This window comes from Bufo gargarizans, chromosome 2 (assembly GCF_014858855.1).
Source record: "Bufo gargarizans isolate SCDJY-AF-19 chromosome 2, ASM1485885v1, whole genome shotgun sequence".
Lineage (NCBI taxonomy): Eukaryota > Metazoa > Chordata > Amphibia > Anura > Bufonidae > Bufo > Bufo gargarizans.
The window spans coordinates 203,468,341-203,485,673 of NC_058081.1; the positions used below are offsets into that span (position 1 = coordinate 203,468,341).

The following is a 17,333-nucleotide window of genomic DNA, read 5'->3' on the forward strand; positions in this document are numbered from 1 at the left end:
AAGACACACAGAGCAGTAAGAGTGGGATCATTTAATACAAAACAAGGAGACCGATGGGCACATATGAATATCTCTGTAGGATAAATCCTGGTGACAGAATCCCTTAAAAAAAAAATATTTTAGCCTAAAATGAGTAAAATGCAAGGATAAAAAATACCCTAAGTTGTCCATAGCCTTTAAAATCCATTCATACTTTATTATTGCTAGCTGGCCCAGTTTAGAATATTATAATGCCTTAAATTGGCGATTTGTAAAATTATATGTGTGTAGTTATTTCATGATGTAAAAAAGACCAAAACAATATTATATAAATGGAATTTATACATACATATATTTGAAAAGGGACTTGAGACTAGCAAAGACTGTACAAAAATTGGGTTAAAAATGTATGTACAGAATATAAATGTAATAAAAACATTTATGTATTTGGTGAAATGCACACAGCACTTCACCAAGTAACATAACAGCCAGCGCTAATGGGAGAGAAGGGAGGGAGGAGTCCATTAGGCCACTTGTCTTCAGTATACCAATATACTGTGGAGTCCAGTTCACCACTAGGCGGCATATTTTCCGATGTTTCTTTTTCTAGCAGCCATCTTATTCTAACTGCATTAGGCATCACGGTTTGTTACAAATGCAGTCTGATATAAGATAGACTCTCCATGACAAAGTAACAGCAGTGTGGATTCAGCTGTCAGATAATGTGTAAAACTTTCTCGTCTTTATGGTCAGTGCTCAGCAACAGATGGGGCAGTATATGTCTTGAATCTCTCATGTGCTTTCTGTTGACTGAGAAGCCGTAGGGACATTGTATCTAGTCCTTCATGGAGCCCTGGCTTCTGGGACACTTCTACTGTGTAATCATTAGCCTAGAGAGAAAAAGAGCAGTGATTGATAGTCAGTACTTCATTGCTTGTAAATAAATTGTGCAGCTTGCAATCGAGATTCCAATTCCCTGCAGTTTTCCCATCAGACCATAGGGGACGTAAAATCATAATGCAGTAACAATTTATGAAACTACTCATAATAACTATCCTGATATTTTCTCTAAATTTCTGAATTCCATCTGTGTGCTGCACTAAAAATGGGTTAAATTAACTATTTTGCTAATACACAAATTTGCTTGGGCCGCAATTTAGCAGAACGGGCGCAGACCCATTCATTTCAATGGGGCTGCAAAAGATTTGGACAGCACACCATGTCCTGAAAGCATCCGTGTCTATATAGGGCTGACCACGTGCATTCCGCAAAATGCAGATCACTCACGGCATTTTGCAGACTGCAAAACACCTATGGTAGTCTAAATGGACCCTTAGGCTGGTTTCACACGGGCGTTGCGGATTGAGGCCGGATGCGTTCAGGGTGCGTTCAGTGAAACTCTCACTATTTTGCAAGTAACTTCAGTCACAGTTTTGTCTGCGATTGCGTTCAGTTTTTTCCGCGCGAGTGCAATGCGTTTTGATGCGTGTGATAAAAAAACTGAAGGTTTACAAACAACATCTCTTAGCAACCATCAGTGAAAAACGCATCGCACCCGCACTTGCTTGCGTGAAAAACGCAGAATATAGAACATGCTGCGATTTTCACGCAACGCAGAACTGATGCGTGAAAAACAACACTCATGTACACAGACACATTGAAATTAATGGGTCAGGATTCAGTGCGGGTGCTATGCGTTCACGTCACGCATTGCACCCGCGCTGAAAACTTGCTTGTGTGAAAGGGGCCTTATACTGATTTAGAATGTAGTTGTCCCTGTGAGAACTGAATTACAACACTGAAAGCCATTATGTCAGTGTAATTTAATAGATTCCATGACTCACAGCCTTATAAATCACACTAACGCTGTGCAATCCTGTCAAAGGAGCAGAGTTCAGAACAGGACCTCTCACTGCCACATGTAGCTCGCATTAAACTCACTTGTGTTTGTCTGGCCTAAATATTAGGGCGTTGAAAAGTCCTTCTAAACCTGTCCTATGGATTGATAGCAAAGTTGAAAACCGGTTAGCACTTAGCAGGCTGATTGACCACCTGGCAACGAGCACTGCCAGCTCTCAAAATAAGTAGTCCAGCAAGCAGATTTTCTTATACTAACACTTATCCGTCTTACTATGATGTTGCACCCAGCATAGGTCCAATTGTGTCTTGCACCTAGGTCTAGCAGCTGGAATTTGTCATTTGTAGCTTTTACAGCATAACATAGAAGGCCTGCTTGATGTTGTATGGTAACCCAGTTATAAGACATTGCACAGCACATCAATGACAGTGTCAAAATAGCATGCTCAGTTCTGCTACATCTGTGAATTATGGACAGAAAAGATTGTTGAATACTCACCAGTTGTAGAGATGCCAACATGTATCTGCAAATTTCATAGGGTTCCCTGTGTGCCATTAGACTTGCAAAAGATCTCCACTCTCCCACCTTACTGAATTGTGACACCAGACGATCTCCGTAATCATGAATATCGAAAGCGCCCCTTTCTTCCTGCAAGGAAATACACAAAAAGGTCTTTATTCTGATACTATGCCACCTGGCAGTGAAATGTATAACTCAAGTTTTTTTAAAGGGAAACTGTCACCTCCATATGGCAATATACAGTGCTTACTTGGCTCTGTAGCACACCTATACAGGATTGTAACGGTACCCTTGTTCTTTTCTTTAGACTTGCACAAGCAGGAAAAATTTGATTTTTTTGCATTTTTTTAGTAGGCATTGGGGGACACAGCACAATGGGTATATGCCCAGCTGCCACTAGGAGGCTGACACTAGAAACAAAAAAAAGTGTTGGCTCCTCCCAGGTGGGCTATACCCCTCTGCCAGAGCCAAGAGAGATCAGTCGGTACAAAAGCAGTAGGAACGCCACACCTGAACCAAAAAAGAAAAAACTGAAAGCAAACAAGTCTTTAACTGGGGGAACCCGACAACCAACTTAGGCAACCGCCGGGACTTCAAACAAGAAGAAACTCAAGAAGGGTGGGATCTGTGTCCCCCAATGCCTACTACGAGAAAAGGATTTTACGGTGAGTACAAAACAAAAAATCAAATTTTCTCATGCATGGCATTGGGGGACACAGCACCATGGGATGTCCAAAAGCAGTCCCCGAGGGAGGGAAGAAAAAAGCGCCATGCCACCAATCTAAAGCACAGCTTCTTGCAGAACCTTGCGCCCCAGACTGGCATCAGCAGAAGCCATGGAATAAATATGGTAGAACTTAGAAAAAGTGTGAACTGACGCCCAGGTGGCGGCCCGGCAGACCTGGGAAGCCGATGCCTGATGACGCACTGCCCAGGAAGCCCCAACCGCCCTAGTTGAATGTGTGGTCAACCTAGAAGGGGGAGCCCGGCCCTTCGCGACATAGGCCTCCTTGACGGCCGACCGAACCCAGCGAGAGATGGTGGCCTTGGAGGCAGGCAAACCCTTACGAGGGAATGCCGGGACCACAAAAAGAGTCCGAATGACGGAAGGGCTCCGTGAGGCGGAGATACAGGCGAAGAGCCCGAACCACATCCAGGCAATGGAGGGATTCCTCCCTAGAGTGAGAAGGATTAGGGCAGAAAGAAGGAAGGACGATTTCCTCATTAATATGAAACGAGGAGACCACCTTCGGGAGAAGGAGGGAACAGGGCGCAAAGCCACCTTGTCCTGATGGAACACAAGGAAAGGCGAACGGCAAGAAAGCGCCGCAAGTTCGGAAACCCGGCGGATGGAGGTGACTGCCACGAGGAAAGCCACCTTAAACGAGACAAACGACAGAGAGATCTCTGCCAAGGGCTCGAAGGGCGATGACTGGAGGGCGTCGAGGACGAGATTCAGGTCCCACCGGAAGGGAGGGGCTCAGCGAGCAACACCCTGGAGAAAAGTCCTAACCTGGGCCCGCGAGGCCACAGGACGTTGGAAGAGGACCGAAATCTGCCCCCTGAGAGAAGCCAGGCGAAGACCCTTCTCAAAACCGGCCTGAAGGCAGGCCAGAATGTTAGGGACGGAGAAACGGAGAGGGCGAAAACGCCCGGATTCGCACCAGGCAAAATACACTCTCCAGATCCGGTAGTAAATGCGGGCCAACTGGGGCTTGCGAGCATGAAGCATCGTCTGGATGACCGAGTCAGAGAGACCACGGGACTTCAGGACCGCGGTCTCAACAGCCACGCCGTCAAACGAAGCTGAGGTAAATTCGGATGGCCCTGGGAAAGGAGATCGTGGTGCAGAGGAAGTCGCCACGGAACGTCGGCGATCAGAAACACCAGATCTGCGTACCACGCCCTGCGGGGCCAATCCGGAGCCACCAGGATCGCCGGAACACGGGCTGCCTTGAGACGCTTGAGCACTCGGGGAAGGAGAGGAATGGGGGGGGGGGGGGGGGGGGACCAGAAGGCCGAACTGAGACCAAGGCAGAACTAGGGCGTCGACCGAGAGAGCTTGAGGGTCCCTGGACCGTGCCACATAGCACGGGAGCCTGCGGTTGAGGCGCGATGCAAAGAGATCCACGTCCGGGGTTCCCCAACGGTGAGGTGACAAAGTTGGAGGAACACTTCTGGGTAGAGATACCATTCGCCCGGGTCGACAAGCTGACGACTGAGGAAGCCTGCCACCCAATTGTCGACCCCGAGAATGTGTATGGCGGAGAGAACCGGAATGGGTTTCTCCGCCCACTGCAGGATGCGGGAGGCTTCCTGAAGGGCCATCACACTCCTGGTGCCCTCTTGGTGGTTCAGATAGACAATTCCACCGCTGTGGCCTGTCTGAACCCGGATCGGGAGACCGCGGAGAAGGGGAGTCCAGTGAGACAGTGCCAGGAAAATTGCCCTGAGTTCGAGAACGTTGATCTGCAGGGAAGACTCCTGAACAGACCAGATCAAAGACCCTGGACAGTGAGGGACTCTAAGACCGCTCCCCAACCGAGAGGCTGGCATCCGTGGTGATCACCCGCCACCTGGGGACCGGCCCAGGGACACCGTCCAAGGATTCAGCCACCAGGAGAGATCCTGGCAAAGCTCGGCGGGGAGACGGGTCCGGCGATCGAGGCCTGCCGGGGACTTGTCCCACCTGGATAGGATGAACAACTGAAGGTCCCGGGAGAAGGCCACCATCCTGCCCAGGACGCGCATACACATCCTGATGGTCAGAGGAGATGGGTCGCGGAGACGAGTCACCCCCGCCTGAAGAAAGGCAATCTTCTCTGGGGGAAGAAACACTCGAGTGTCGAAGATCATGCCCAGAAAAGGCATCCTCTGGCATGGGACGAGAGAGGACTTTGAGTGGTTGATAAGCCAGCCGAGAGAGTGATGCGTAGGCTGGACAAGTTGTCCTCCAATGACTGAGCCCGGATCAGAAGGTCATCCAGGTAAGGCACCAATGCGACCCCCCTGGCACGGAGAAGGGCCACTAGAGGCGCTAGCACCTTTGTGAAAACCCTCAGGGCGGAGGCCAGACTCTGACTTATCGGGGGAATGATCCGAGGAAGGACCGACACGGAGGGGCCCGCAGGGGCGGCCTGGGGTTGAGGCACTGTGTGCAGAGGGAGTTAGACCGGCCGCATGGGAACTTCCTATTACACAGGGAACAGGCGTAATGGGTGGAAATCGCGGCAGGGGGAGTGGGGTCCCGACCAGAAGACATGAGGGCTAGGATGGAACCTGCAAGGAAAAAGAGTCAGCCAAAAAGGCTGCCTACCAGACCCAATGGTGCTGTGTCCCAGACAGAGAAAGCCGATTGCAGTAGCAGAGCAGCAAGATGGCCACCGGGTGCAGGCACTGCAGGAGAAGGAAGGAGCCGGCAGAATGGTAGGTACGTTTAATTCATATGCAAATGAGCACTGTCAAGTGCCCAGGGGCGGCGTTCAGTGTGTAGGTGCCCAGGCTGCTCTGCCTTCTTTTCACTTTACTGCTCCCCAGCCTCTTCCTTTGCCCGCCCTCCAAGTCCGGACCTATCGATGAGGCAAGAGACTTGGAGGGCGGGCAAAGGCAGAGGAGGAGTAAAGTGAAAAGAAGGCAGAGCAGCCTGGGCACCTACACACTGAATGCCGCCCCTGGGCACTTGACAGTGCTCATTTGCATATGAATTAAACTTTTTTCTTTTGACTTGCACCAGCAGGAAAAACAAAGGTACCGTTACAATCCTGTATAGGTCTGCTACAGAGCCATGTAAGCACTGTATATGGCCATATGGAGGTGACAGACTCCCTTTAAAGAATTTTTAAAAGGAGTTGTCTTGGGGTACCACTGAAAGGGACCCTTGTGATTAAGTTTCATCATTAAGGGAAGTTTACAGGAGAAAGCTCATTTTTAGTTCATTGAATACAATGGACCCTATCTAGGACTTTTATAGTGTATATGGAAGAGTGCTCCACTTCAAATGTTTAGTTATTAGGAACAAAAGCCTAAAACTCTACTGCAGATGGTTGAAGTTTGCTGTAAAGACAGTTCATACCTGTTCTTGAAGTTGTGGTTCCATTTTATCCTCCCACTCTCGCACACGCAAGGAAAGTACCGTTTCTTGGGCATACTTCTGAGAATTTGCAATAAATAACTCCTAAAATCATAGAATAAGATAGAATCACTATCAGTAACGTACTTTAATAAGATCACCAAAAAAGAAATAGCCCTTTAATGCTCTGTGTCTGGATCAGTTAAAACCACGGTCGGGCGTTGATATGGACAAAGAATACGCTCGTGTTCACAGCCAATAGAATAGACTATTTGACCCAACACGTTATCCTAAAAGAAAACCTCTGGACTTCAGAGGTTTATTATAGTAATTTATTGATCCCTTTGAAGCGGTTAAGACCTGAAATTTCGTACTTACCACATTTCTTCTCACAAGCTCCTCATATGTCATATGGTCGTGGAGATCCATTGGATCTGCAAATGACAAGGCGCAGTCAGTTACAGCTTTATTGTCCATCATCCAGGAGAAGCAAAATTAAAATCCACAAAAGAAATGGAAAAAAACTACTGAAAAGTGAAAGCAGCTAAAAATCCCCAATGGTTTTATAACAATTTTTCTGGCCTCTGTACTAGAGGCAGGAGCCAAAAAGAGCTAAATTATAAAAAAAATTAAGAAAAGTGTGTGCTGTCTTCCAAGCCTCCTTATTGAAGCATCCTATAGGTTTGTGTGTATACTGTACAATAGGCACAAGAGAAATACAGCTAACCTGGCTGCCAAACAATCGGATCGATGGGAGTGTAGAAGTAATTAAAGAGGATCCAGCAGCCAACGTCACCATTAAAGCATATCCACTTTATTAGAAACTTCATTAAAAATCTATCATCTCACAAAACTCTGCCACCATTAAGGATTTTGAATGGAGCTTTTAGTAAAGTGAATATGCTTCCGTTGTGACATTGGATGCTGGATCCCCTTGGCAAAGCACCCAAGAAAATCTGGGAGGCCTTATTATACACCTGTATGCCTAATTTGAGGTGAAGAGGTATCATGAGGGGAATATTTGAGGTCAGTTTTAGTTGAGAGTACATTTCCTTTATCATTGCTAAAATGTATCAAATGTTCTACTTCAGCCATAGAAAACATAATACTGATGACAGTGACGAGCATGAAGAATGTGAATATGCATTACCAACACCCGTACAAGCTGGCTCTTCGTGTAGACTAAGCTGGAATGTTCAGACCTAAGTCTTCATGGTCTGAGAGATCTGTCCAAAAAGAAAAATGGGATACAAAGAGAACGTTATTTCTGTTCATATAGAATCTGACAAGCATGCTTTTCATATCATATGCATTTCATATTAGTTTTTTGAATTAATAAAAAATTGTAAAAAGGAGATTTTTGTATAACTTACCAGTTAAATCTCTTTCTCGCTCTTCCTTGGGGGACACAGACCTTGGGTATAGCTCAGCTCCCTAGGAGGCGTGACACTAAGTAAAACTGTTAAGCCCCTCCTCCATCAGCTATACCCTCAGCCTGGAGATAGAGGCTACCAGTTGCGTGTCCAAGTAGTGAAAGGATAACAACCAATAACGCAAACAACCAGCCAGCAACCCAACGGGGCGCCAGACCATAACCCTGTAACCAAACACAGAAGGGTGGGTGCTGTGTCCCCCAAGGAAGAGCGAGAAAGAGATTTAACTGGTAAGTTATACAAAAATCTCCTTTTCTCGCCCATTTTCCTTGGGGGACACAGACCTTGGGACGTTCAAGAGCAGTCCAAGAAGGGAGGGACCACAAACCCAAGGCGGAACACCACCAGAGCATCAGGAAACCGCTGCCTGCAAAACCAGGCGACCCAAAGCAGCATCCGCTGATGCATGCGTATGCACCCTATAGAACTTTGTGAAAGTGTGCAGAGAGGACCAAGTGGCTGCTTTGCACAACTGTTCAGCCGAGGCCCGATGCCTCTGCGCCCAGGAAGCTCCGACTGCTCTGGTGGAATGAGCAGTGACGCCGAAAGGCGGAGGTCTGCCCTTGGCTCGATAAGCCTCAGACACCGCCAGTTTAATGAAACGGGCAATAGCCACCTTGGAGACCGCCAACCCTTTGCGCGAACCCTCCGGAACCACAAACAGGGAGTCCGTGCGCCGAAAAGAACCCGGTGACCTCCAAGTAAATCCTCAACGCCCTGACCACATCCAGACGGTGCAGTTCCCGTTCTCTGGGGTGGGAAGGAGAGGGACAGAGCGACGGAAGGACGATGTCCTCATTGATGTGAAAGGCGGAGACCACCTTTGGCAGGAAAGTCGGGACAGGCCGAAGCACAACCTTATCCTGGTGGAAGATCAGGAAAGGTTCGGAGCAAGAAAGAGCCGCTAACTCCGACACCCGTCGGAGAGACGTGACGGCCACAAGAAAGATGACCTTGCAGGACAGAAGGCGAAGGGAGACCTCCCGTAAAGGCTCGAAGGGGGCTGATTGGAGCGCCGAGAGCACCACATTCAGGTCCCAGGAAGGAACTGGAGGGCGGTACGGCGGAACAGAGTGAGCCACCCCTTGTAAAAAGGTCTTAATTGGCCCTAGAGGGGCCAGGGGACGCTGGAGAAGAATAGACAGCGCCGAAATCTGACCCTTCAGAGAACTGAGGCACAGCCCCAGGTCCAGACCCGACTGGAGGAAGGACAGGATTGTGGGAAGAGAAAACCGGAGAGGTGGGATGCTCCGGGACTCACAGAACCCCAGATAGGACCTCCAAACCCGATAGTAGATCCTAGAGGATACGGGCTTACGAGCCCGGATCATGGTGCGGACTACGTCCGCGGAGAAACCCCGTTGCGTTAAGACGGCGGTCTCAATAGCCACGCCGTCAAACGTAGCGAGCCTAAATGCTTGTGGAAGATCGGTCCCTGAGAGAGAAGGTCTTCCCTGGAGGGCAGTGGCCACGGTGCGTCTGCCAACAGCAACATTAGGTCGGCGTACCAAGACAGGCGGGGCCAATCCGGGGCGATTAGAATCGCGGGGACGCCCTCTGCCGCGATCCTCCGAAGAACCCGTGGCAGGAGGAAAGACGTACAGAAGGGAGAATTCGCGCCACGGAAGGACGAGCGCGTCGGCGCCGTATGCCTTCGGGTCCCGTGCCCTGGCCAGGTATAGGGGGACCTTGTGGTTGAATTTGGAGGCCATGAGGTCCACGTCGGGGCGACCCCAGCGAAGACAAAGGGCTTCGAACACCTCTGGGTGCAGGGACCATTCTCCCGGGTCGATGGTGGACCGGCTGAGGAAATCCGCCGCCCAGTTGTCCACCCCCGGGATGTAAATCGCAGATAAGGCCGGCACGTGCGTCTCCGCCCAGAGGAGAATGAGGGTCACCTCTTGCATCGCTGCGAGTGCCTCCCTGATGGTTTATGTATGCCACAGCCGTGGCATTGTCCGATTGGATCCGAACAGGGTGGCCCCTCAGCAGATGGGTCCAGTGTCTGAGGGACAGAAGAATCGCCCTCAGTTCCAGAATATTGATTGGAAGTCTGGACTCCGATAGAGACCAAACGCCCTGGACGGACCGGGGAGGGAAACCCCCCCCCCCCACCCCCGTAAGCTGGCATCTGTGGTAATCACCAGCCAGTTCAGTGGAAGGAAGGACTTGCCCCTTAGAGGGATATGCAACCACCAGCCGAGGGAAGCCCGAGCCAGGGGAGGCAGAAGAAAGGTCCTGTCCAGACTCCTCGGTGATTTGTCCCAGGCCGACAGAATTGCCCTCTGAAAGGTGCGGGATCGGAATTGTGCGAACGGCACCGCTTCGAAACAGGCAACCATCTTTCCCAACAACCGCATGCTGGATCTGAGGGAAGGGCGGTGATGACGGAGGAGACTGCGAACCGACCCGCGAAGGGCCAGACGCTTGTCCGACGGAAGGCGGACCTCCGCCAACTCTGTATCCAGGAGCATCCCCAGGAAGATCAGCCGTCTGGAGGGGGTAAGGGAAGATTTGGGGTGGTTGATAATCCAACCGAACCGCGTCAGGGTCTCCAGAGTGAGTTCCACACTGCGGGATGTCTGAGAGAAGGAGGGTGCCTTGACCAGGATGTCGTCCAAGTATGGGAGAAGAAAAACACTTCTTGAACGTAGAAGGGCCAAGACAGGGGCCAGGACCTTGGTGAACACTCGAGGAGCCGTCGCCAGACCAAAGGGAAGGGCGACGAATTGGAAGTGATCGTCCCCCACCGCGAGGCGCAGGAAGCGGTGATGACATGGAGCAACCGGAACGTGGAGGTATGCATCCTGAATGTCGATTGAGGCCATGAAATCCCCTCTTTCCAGGGAGGCCACTGCGGACCTGAGAGACTCCATCCGGAATCTCTGCAGTCGGAGAAAACGGTTCAGGCGTTTTAGGTCCAAGATCGGACGCACTGAGCCTTCCTTCTTGGGAACCACAAAGAGGTTCGAGTAGAACCCCCTGAACCTTTCCGTCGGAGGCACGGGGGCGACGACACCCTTGTCCATTAGAGAGTGAATGGCCGCGAAGAAGGCGGCCACTCGTACGGGATCTCGCGGAGGACGGGATCGGAAGAAACGGTCTGGCGGAATGGACGCAAATTCGATTTTGTATCCGCAAGATACAATCTCGAGCGCCCATGCGTCTGAGATGTGGGCCCGCCATACGTTCCTGAATAGGAGAAGGCGGCCCCCCACCCGGGTGGGTGGGGGCGCACCTTCAGGCAGAGGGCTGCTGGCCTGTGGGAGCCCGTGCAGGCTGGGACTTGCGCCAGGTAGGTTGCGTCCGAAAAAACAGCTTCTTGCGTCTATCCTGGGCTGGGCCAGAGGAAGAAGAACTGGCCGCGGGTCTAGACCCGGTGGGCTTGCGAAAGGACCGAAAACGGGACGAACCAGCGCGACCACGGGGGGCGCCCATTGGCCTGGGGGAGGTGAGTACTCTTCCCACCCGTGGCCTCTGATATAAGTTCGTCCAGACGGGTTCCGAACAGGCGGGAACCCGTGAATGGTAGGCCGGCCAAAGAGCGTTTGGAAGCGGCGTCCGCCGCCCAAACCTTCAGCCAGAGTTCCCTCCTGACAGAAACTGCCAGGGCAGAGGAACGGGCAATGAGGGCACCCGCATCAAGGGAGGCCTCACAGACGAATTTTCCGGCCTGAACAATTAGTTGGGCTAAGGAACGGAGGTCCTGAACAGGGACGTCCGACCCTAACTCCCGTTCCAGTTGCAAACCCCATTCAGAGACCGCTTTGCCAACCCAGGCGGAGGCAAAGACCGGTCTAAGGGCCGAACCAGAGGCAGCAAATATGGCCTTGGAGAGGGATTCCGTACGACGGTCCTCAACAGACTGGAGGGAAGATCCGTCCTGTACAGGAATAGTAGTGCTTTTGGACAGGCGAGCCACGGGAGGATCAACCTTAGGCGGGGATGTCCACGTGGTCACAGAATCCGCTGGAAAGGGATAACAAATGTCCAGCTTTTTGGGTGTAATAAAGCGGACATTAGGCCGAGTCCAAGCCTTGGATACCACAGAAGAAAAATCAGCGTGTATGGGAAAAACCTTGGAGGCCTGTTTGGGGCGGAGAAAGGACACGCCGGCCTGTTCAGAGCTGGGGGGGGTCATCGTGTAGCTGAAAGGTATCACGGATGCTAGTGACAAGATGCCCCACCGCGGACGCCAATTTGGACGGAAGCTCTGAGTCCATGTCCACGTCCGAATCCGCCAGTTCTCCCTCAGAAAGCGTATCCCTTTGAGAGGATAGACTTGACTGAGCTCGCACGCATGGCGGAGAGAGCGAAGCATCTGGAGAAGATGTGCGCTCAACCCTTGAACGTTTCTGAGTATGCCGGGCCCTGGAAGATTCCTGGGAGGCAGGGAACCAGTGGGGGCGGCAGAAACGGTAGTCCCAGCGGGTGCGACAGGGATTGTGGCAGCCTGCGGGAGAGGCGGTCTATCCACGAGACGGCCCACTACGTGTGTAAGGCTTTCCACCGCCTGAGACAGAGACCTAGCCCAGTCAGGGGGTTCAGAGGCACCGGGGGGCGCAGCGGGAAGCGGGCCCTGCACCGGGGCCTGACATGCAAGGCAATGCGGCTCAGATTGCCCACGCGGAAAAAGTTCCTTACAGGCGGTACAGGCATGGTACCAGGGTTTGGGGGCACCTGTGGGATCTGACATGCTGAAGTGTGGTTGTACTCTAATATAGAGACCACAAAGGGTTATAGCAGCTATGACCAGGAGGGTTAGGAGAGGGTTAACTGTCCTACCAGTGCCTCAGAAGAACGTCAGGAGATGGCCCAGATCAGCAGCAGCAGAGAAGCAGTGAACAGCAGAGAGCAGCAGAGAGCGCCCACAGAAGCCGAGCGATGTACACAGGAGGTTAGAGTCCCCCACCGTGTCCCAGCTTCCTGTCAGGAGTGAGGAAGCGCGGGAAACCTCAGCAGAAAGCGCGGGGAACAAGCTCCGCCCCCTCCAGCGCTTGAAATGTCTCCTGTGAAGGAGAACGTAGCCCCGCCCCCAAAATGACGCGCACGTAAGCCCCGCCCCCTGCCGGGACCGCTAAGCCCCGCCCCCCGTTCTCGGCGGGAAGGGGGAGAGAGAGAAGAGAAAAATGGAGTCAGCCCCGAATGAGGGGGAGGGGGGGGGGAGAAAGATAGCAGCGTGGGGGGGGGGGAACGGCGTGGGGGTGCTGAGGATGCTGCTGTGCTGCATTGTCCTGCAGATGAGCGCTCAGAATGAGCGACCACGGGTGCCCCCCTTACCCAGAGGGGTAGATGCAGATAGGGACGGGGTATGGGCTGGAATAGCCATCTCACCGTCCGACGTCTTCACCCTCAGTCCCTTCCAGCAGGGTCGCCCCTTCAGCCACTGGCACCGCAGTGGCAGGAAGCTGGAAGAGGGGCTTGGCGTGCGGGCGACCCCCTAGCTGGCGGGATGTAGGGGAGCCATTGCTGCCCAGATCCTCCTATTGCTTCTGTGGGGGAGGCAGCAGTGCAGATAAGTTGGCACTGGCGCAGCTCAACCCCGGGAGAGCAGAGAGGTCTAATGCGTCTCTGGTATCCCTAGGAAAAAATAAAATAACAAAATTAGAAGAAAAAGTAAAAATAACAAGGAGAAAACAGCCCTGCAGTAGCAGGGAGTGTCTTGCCTCCTTGGACACTAAGCTAAAACTGGTAGCCTCTATCTCCAGGCTGAGGGTATAGCTGATGGAGGAGGGGCTTAACAGTTTTACTTAGTGTCACGCCTCCTAGGGAGCTGAAGCTATACCCAAGGTCTGTGTCCCCCAAGGAAAATGGGCGAGAAATATCTTACAATATTAAACTTTAGATGTATGTAGCACAACCAGAACTGGTCTGTGTCAGGTAACATAGGGTGTGTATCTCCAAGCAGATGAGATCTCCAGCCATGTACTGAAAATTGTATTTGAATGATGGATGGAACATCAGTCAGTCCTCCAAGCCCTAAGGGCTGTTGCACACAAGTGAATCCATTGCGGGAATGACACTGTGTGCGAGCATGATCCTCCGTTCTGGACTTGCAGGAGCACATGGCATTATACCGATTTATAATGCTGGGTGCCTCTGCCTGACCTTAATTCTACAAGATCATAATGACAGCTTTATGTCAGTATGATCCTGTAAAAGTAAGGTCATGCCGAGGCACACAGCATTATAAAATCGGTATAATGCCATGTGCTCCTGCAAGTCCAGAACGGAGGATCACGCTCACACACACTGTCATTCCCGCAATGGACTCGCTTGTGTGCAACAGCCCTAAGGCCTCATGCACATGACCGTATGTATTATGATCCGCAGAAAATACGGATGTCAGTGTGCATTCCGTATTTTGCGGAACAGCTGGCCCCTAATAGAACAGTCCTATCCTTGTCTGTAATGCGGACAATAATAGGACACGTTCAATTTTTTTGCGGAACGGAATGCACACGGAGTACCTTCCATTTTTTTTTGCAGACCCATTGAAAAAGCCAAAAAAAAAAACTGAAAGGACATGGAAAGAAAATACGTTTGTGTGCATGAGCCCTAAGAGTCTTGTTACTGTGAGCCCTCTGATTAGGGAGACTTTTAGCTCAGACTGTTGGGTGTCTCATGTTACTCAAATCTGGGACTTTGGACAAGAAATGGAGAAAAAAAAATAATTTAACTGATACAAAGTAAACCAAAACTTTCAAAATTATTCGCAATGTAGGTTGCAGATAGTAGTATTAAATCAGAATTTTCAATAAAATTCCCCCACAACAGACCTGTGGCTTTGTTATAGACTTTACCATGGCTGTGAGACTGCAGCTTTACAGTACCAGAGTTCTATGCCATTGAACTCTGCCAGGTGGTGTTTTTTTTGCCACCAAAAGTTTCTAGGGCTAGCATTCAGTACTTTTGCAGAGTGCACTAGTGCTGCATGGGAAATGAGGCAAATGAAACCTCTCCTGCCCAAGACTGACAGGTTTCCTTCCTATGCATAACAGGAAAGATCTTGGAGAAATGTTACAGTTATTTTACCGTTCTGATGTCAGATGAAAAAAATATATATCTCAGGATCCTATAACAAAAGAATCAGAAGAACGGTAAAATAACATTGTGAACTCTCCCCAAATAAGAAAAGGAAGCCAGTCAAGCTCAGAGTCAATGTATCCGACCACACGTTTCGGATGATACACAGGAGGCGCATAGCAAACAGGGGAAATCCAGCAGCACGTCCATAAAATCTTCTCCCTTATTAGATCACATTACAGGTATAACATTCAAATAGTAAATCATGACCCACGCATTTCGGACAGACGCAAGCTATCCTTAGTCATGGCATCCCCCTTAACAGAACTGTGGCTTTGTTTGGATTCATATAATCATATTATGGACCTCTAACAAGTGGCTCTATCAGAATACTATGTGGACCTCAGTGAGGACAGAATAGTAGAGGTGATCGGTTCCCTTTAAATATAGAAAAAGGAGATGCTCTATAAACGTGCTGCCAGCAGATTACACAGAATTTTATGGCAACAGGTTTTCTAACTGTAAACAGTAAATATTCTGTAGCGTTACCGGATATTTGTATCCCATTTAGTAACTCAATAGTAATATATTTTATATACATCTAAACTTTTGTACACAGACCTGCACCATCATCATGATCCAAATAGTCTGCATCGCGCCCTTCTTCCACATGATTTACCAGGTCATCTTCAGCAAGTAATTCTGCCACTTTTGCAAATTGTGGCCCCTAAGAAAAATGTGAAGAGGTTACGGATAAGAACGTCTACCTGAGTGTATTAGATATAGCACTAGAAGTAGGTTGTCGTTTTTGTTTTTTTCAGTCCATTATTTTCAGCCTTGAGCATAATCCTTACCGTTAGGCCTCATGCACACGAACGTATTTTTTTCCGTGCCCGTTCCGTTTTTTTTTGCGGACCATATACGGAACCATTTATTTCAAAGGGTCCGCAAAAAACAAAAAACCGGAAGTTACTCAGTGTGCATTCCGTTTCCATATGTCCGTTCCGCAAAAAAATAGAACATGTCCTATTATTGTCCGCATTACGGACAAGGATAGTACTGTTCTATTAGGGGCCAGCTATTCCGTTCTGCAAAATATGGAAGGCACACGGACGTCGTCCGTATTTTTTGCGGAACGAAAACACATACGGTCGTGTGCATGAGGTCTTAGTGTTACTTATAAAACCAGGTACAATGTTTTCAATGCAAAGCTAATCATACTGAGCCTGTAAGATACACTCATTGTGATGAAAAAAATAATAATATATATGTTTGCTTCCATATAACCATATTATGCACTTCTAACATGGCTGTAAGACTACAGCGGGTCTGTCACTATACTATGCTGACCTCAGTGAGGACACAATAGTAGAGGTTAGAAAGAGCAGAGATATAAATGTATAAATTACAATTTTACTGAATCTTTTCCATCAAAACTATAAACTATACATCAATCGTGCGTGTGTGTGTATATGTATATATATATATATATATATATATATATATATATATATATATATATATATATTAGAACAATGTGATTACCATTCTTTTCTGGAGTTGCCTCTGTGCAGCAAGACGTTCCTTAGCATGCTTCCAATACAACACTTCCATATCTGCAAAATACACAATAGGCTTGGATCAAAAGTGAACCATTTCATTGCCAGTGATTTATGTAATACATCATAATCTGAAAGGGGTTATCTAAGTTATTTTTATTGATCACTTATCCTCAGGATAGGTCATCAATATCAGATCGGCCGGCCTGGTTGAAGACAAGGCCATGGGCAGTGCCAGCGCAGCCTTCCCTTCATCGTTTACATGCTTACCGTCGACATCGCAGCAGTGAGAAGGTGTAATTACAAGAAGCCGTCCCTTTCACTTCCATGGGGAGGCTCCTTCCTAGTCAAGTGAATAATACAGAGCCAGGTAAAACAATGAAGGGAAGGCTGTGCTGGCACTTCTTTTCAAACAGCTGATCGGCGGAGTTGGCAGGAGTCGGAACCCCCCACCGATCTGATATTGATGACCTATGCTGAGGATAGGCCATCAATAAAAATAGCTTGGACAACCCCTTTAAATGCCCATCTCAAGCTTAAATCCAGGCATCATATTAATGCCCAGAATGAAAGCTTTAAGATGTTACCAGGATCCACCATCTGGTTGGAATAGTAGCAATAATTCGTTGGGGAACAGAAGTTTTACTTCTCCATTCTGTGTGAGGGAGGGGTGACTGGTGGAATCTGCAAGTGTTTGCATTATCTGGTTCAGAGATTTTTGTTCTCGTCCCTTGACTTTGTGAAGATTCCCAAACAGGCATAAGCAGCATGTGTTACCTCTGCACATTTTGTATGTTCATTTTTAGGAGGAGCATGTCTCGGGCTCTGTTTGGCTGAGACTTTTGGTCAAATTTTTATTTATTTTTTTACAAATCTTAACAATTGCATGA

General features: G+C 49.4%; 1 protein-coding gene across 1 annotated transcript in view; it reads right to left on the reverse strand.

Annotated features, from left to right (window-relative positions):
- Nucleotides 1-200: 200 nt before the first annotated feature.
- NCAPH2 (non-SMC condensin II complex subunit H2) overlaps nt 201-17,333 on the reverse strand; it is a 49,816-nt gene continuing 32,683 nt past the window's right edge. Inside the window, 8 exon segments of the mRNA XM_044283417.1 lie at nt 201-869; nt 2,336-2,485; nt 6,429-6,530; nt 6,804-6,859; nt 7,576-7,609; nt 7,611-7,651; nt 15,506-15,611; nt 16,430-16,500. Coding sequence (XP_044139352.1) covers nt 729-869; nt 2,336-2,485; nt 6,429-6,530; nt 6,804-6,859; nt 7,576-7,609; nt 7,611-7,651; nt 15,506-15,611; nt 16,430-16,500 — 701 coding nt within the window. The 3' untranslated portion in view covers nt 201-728.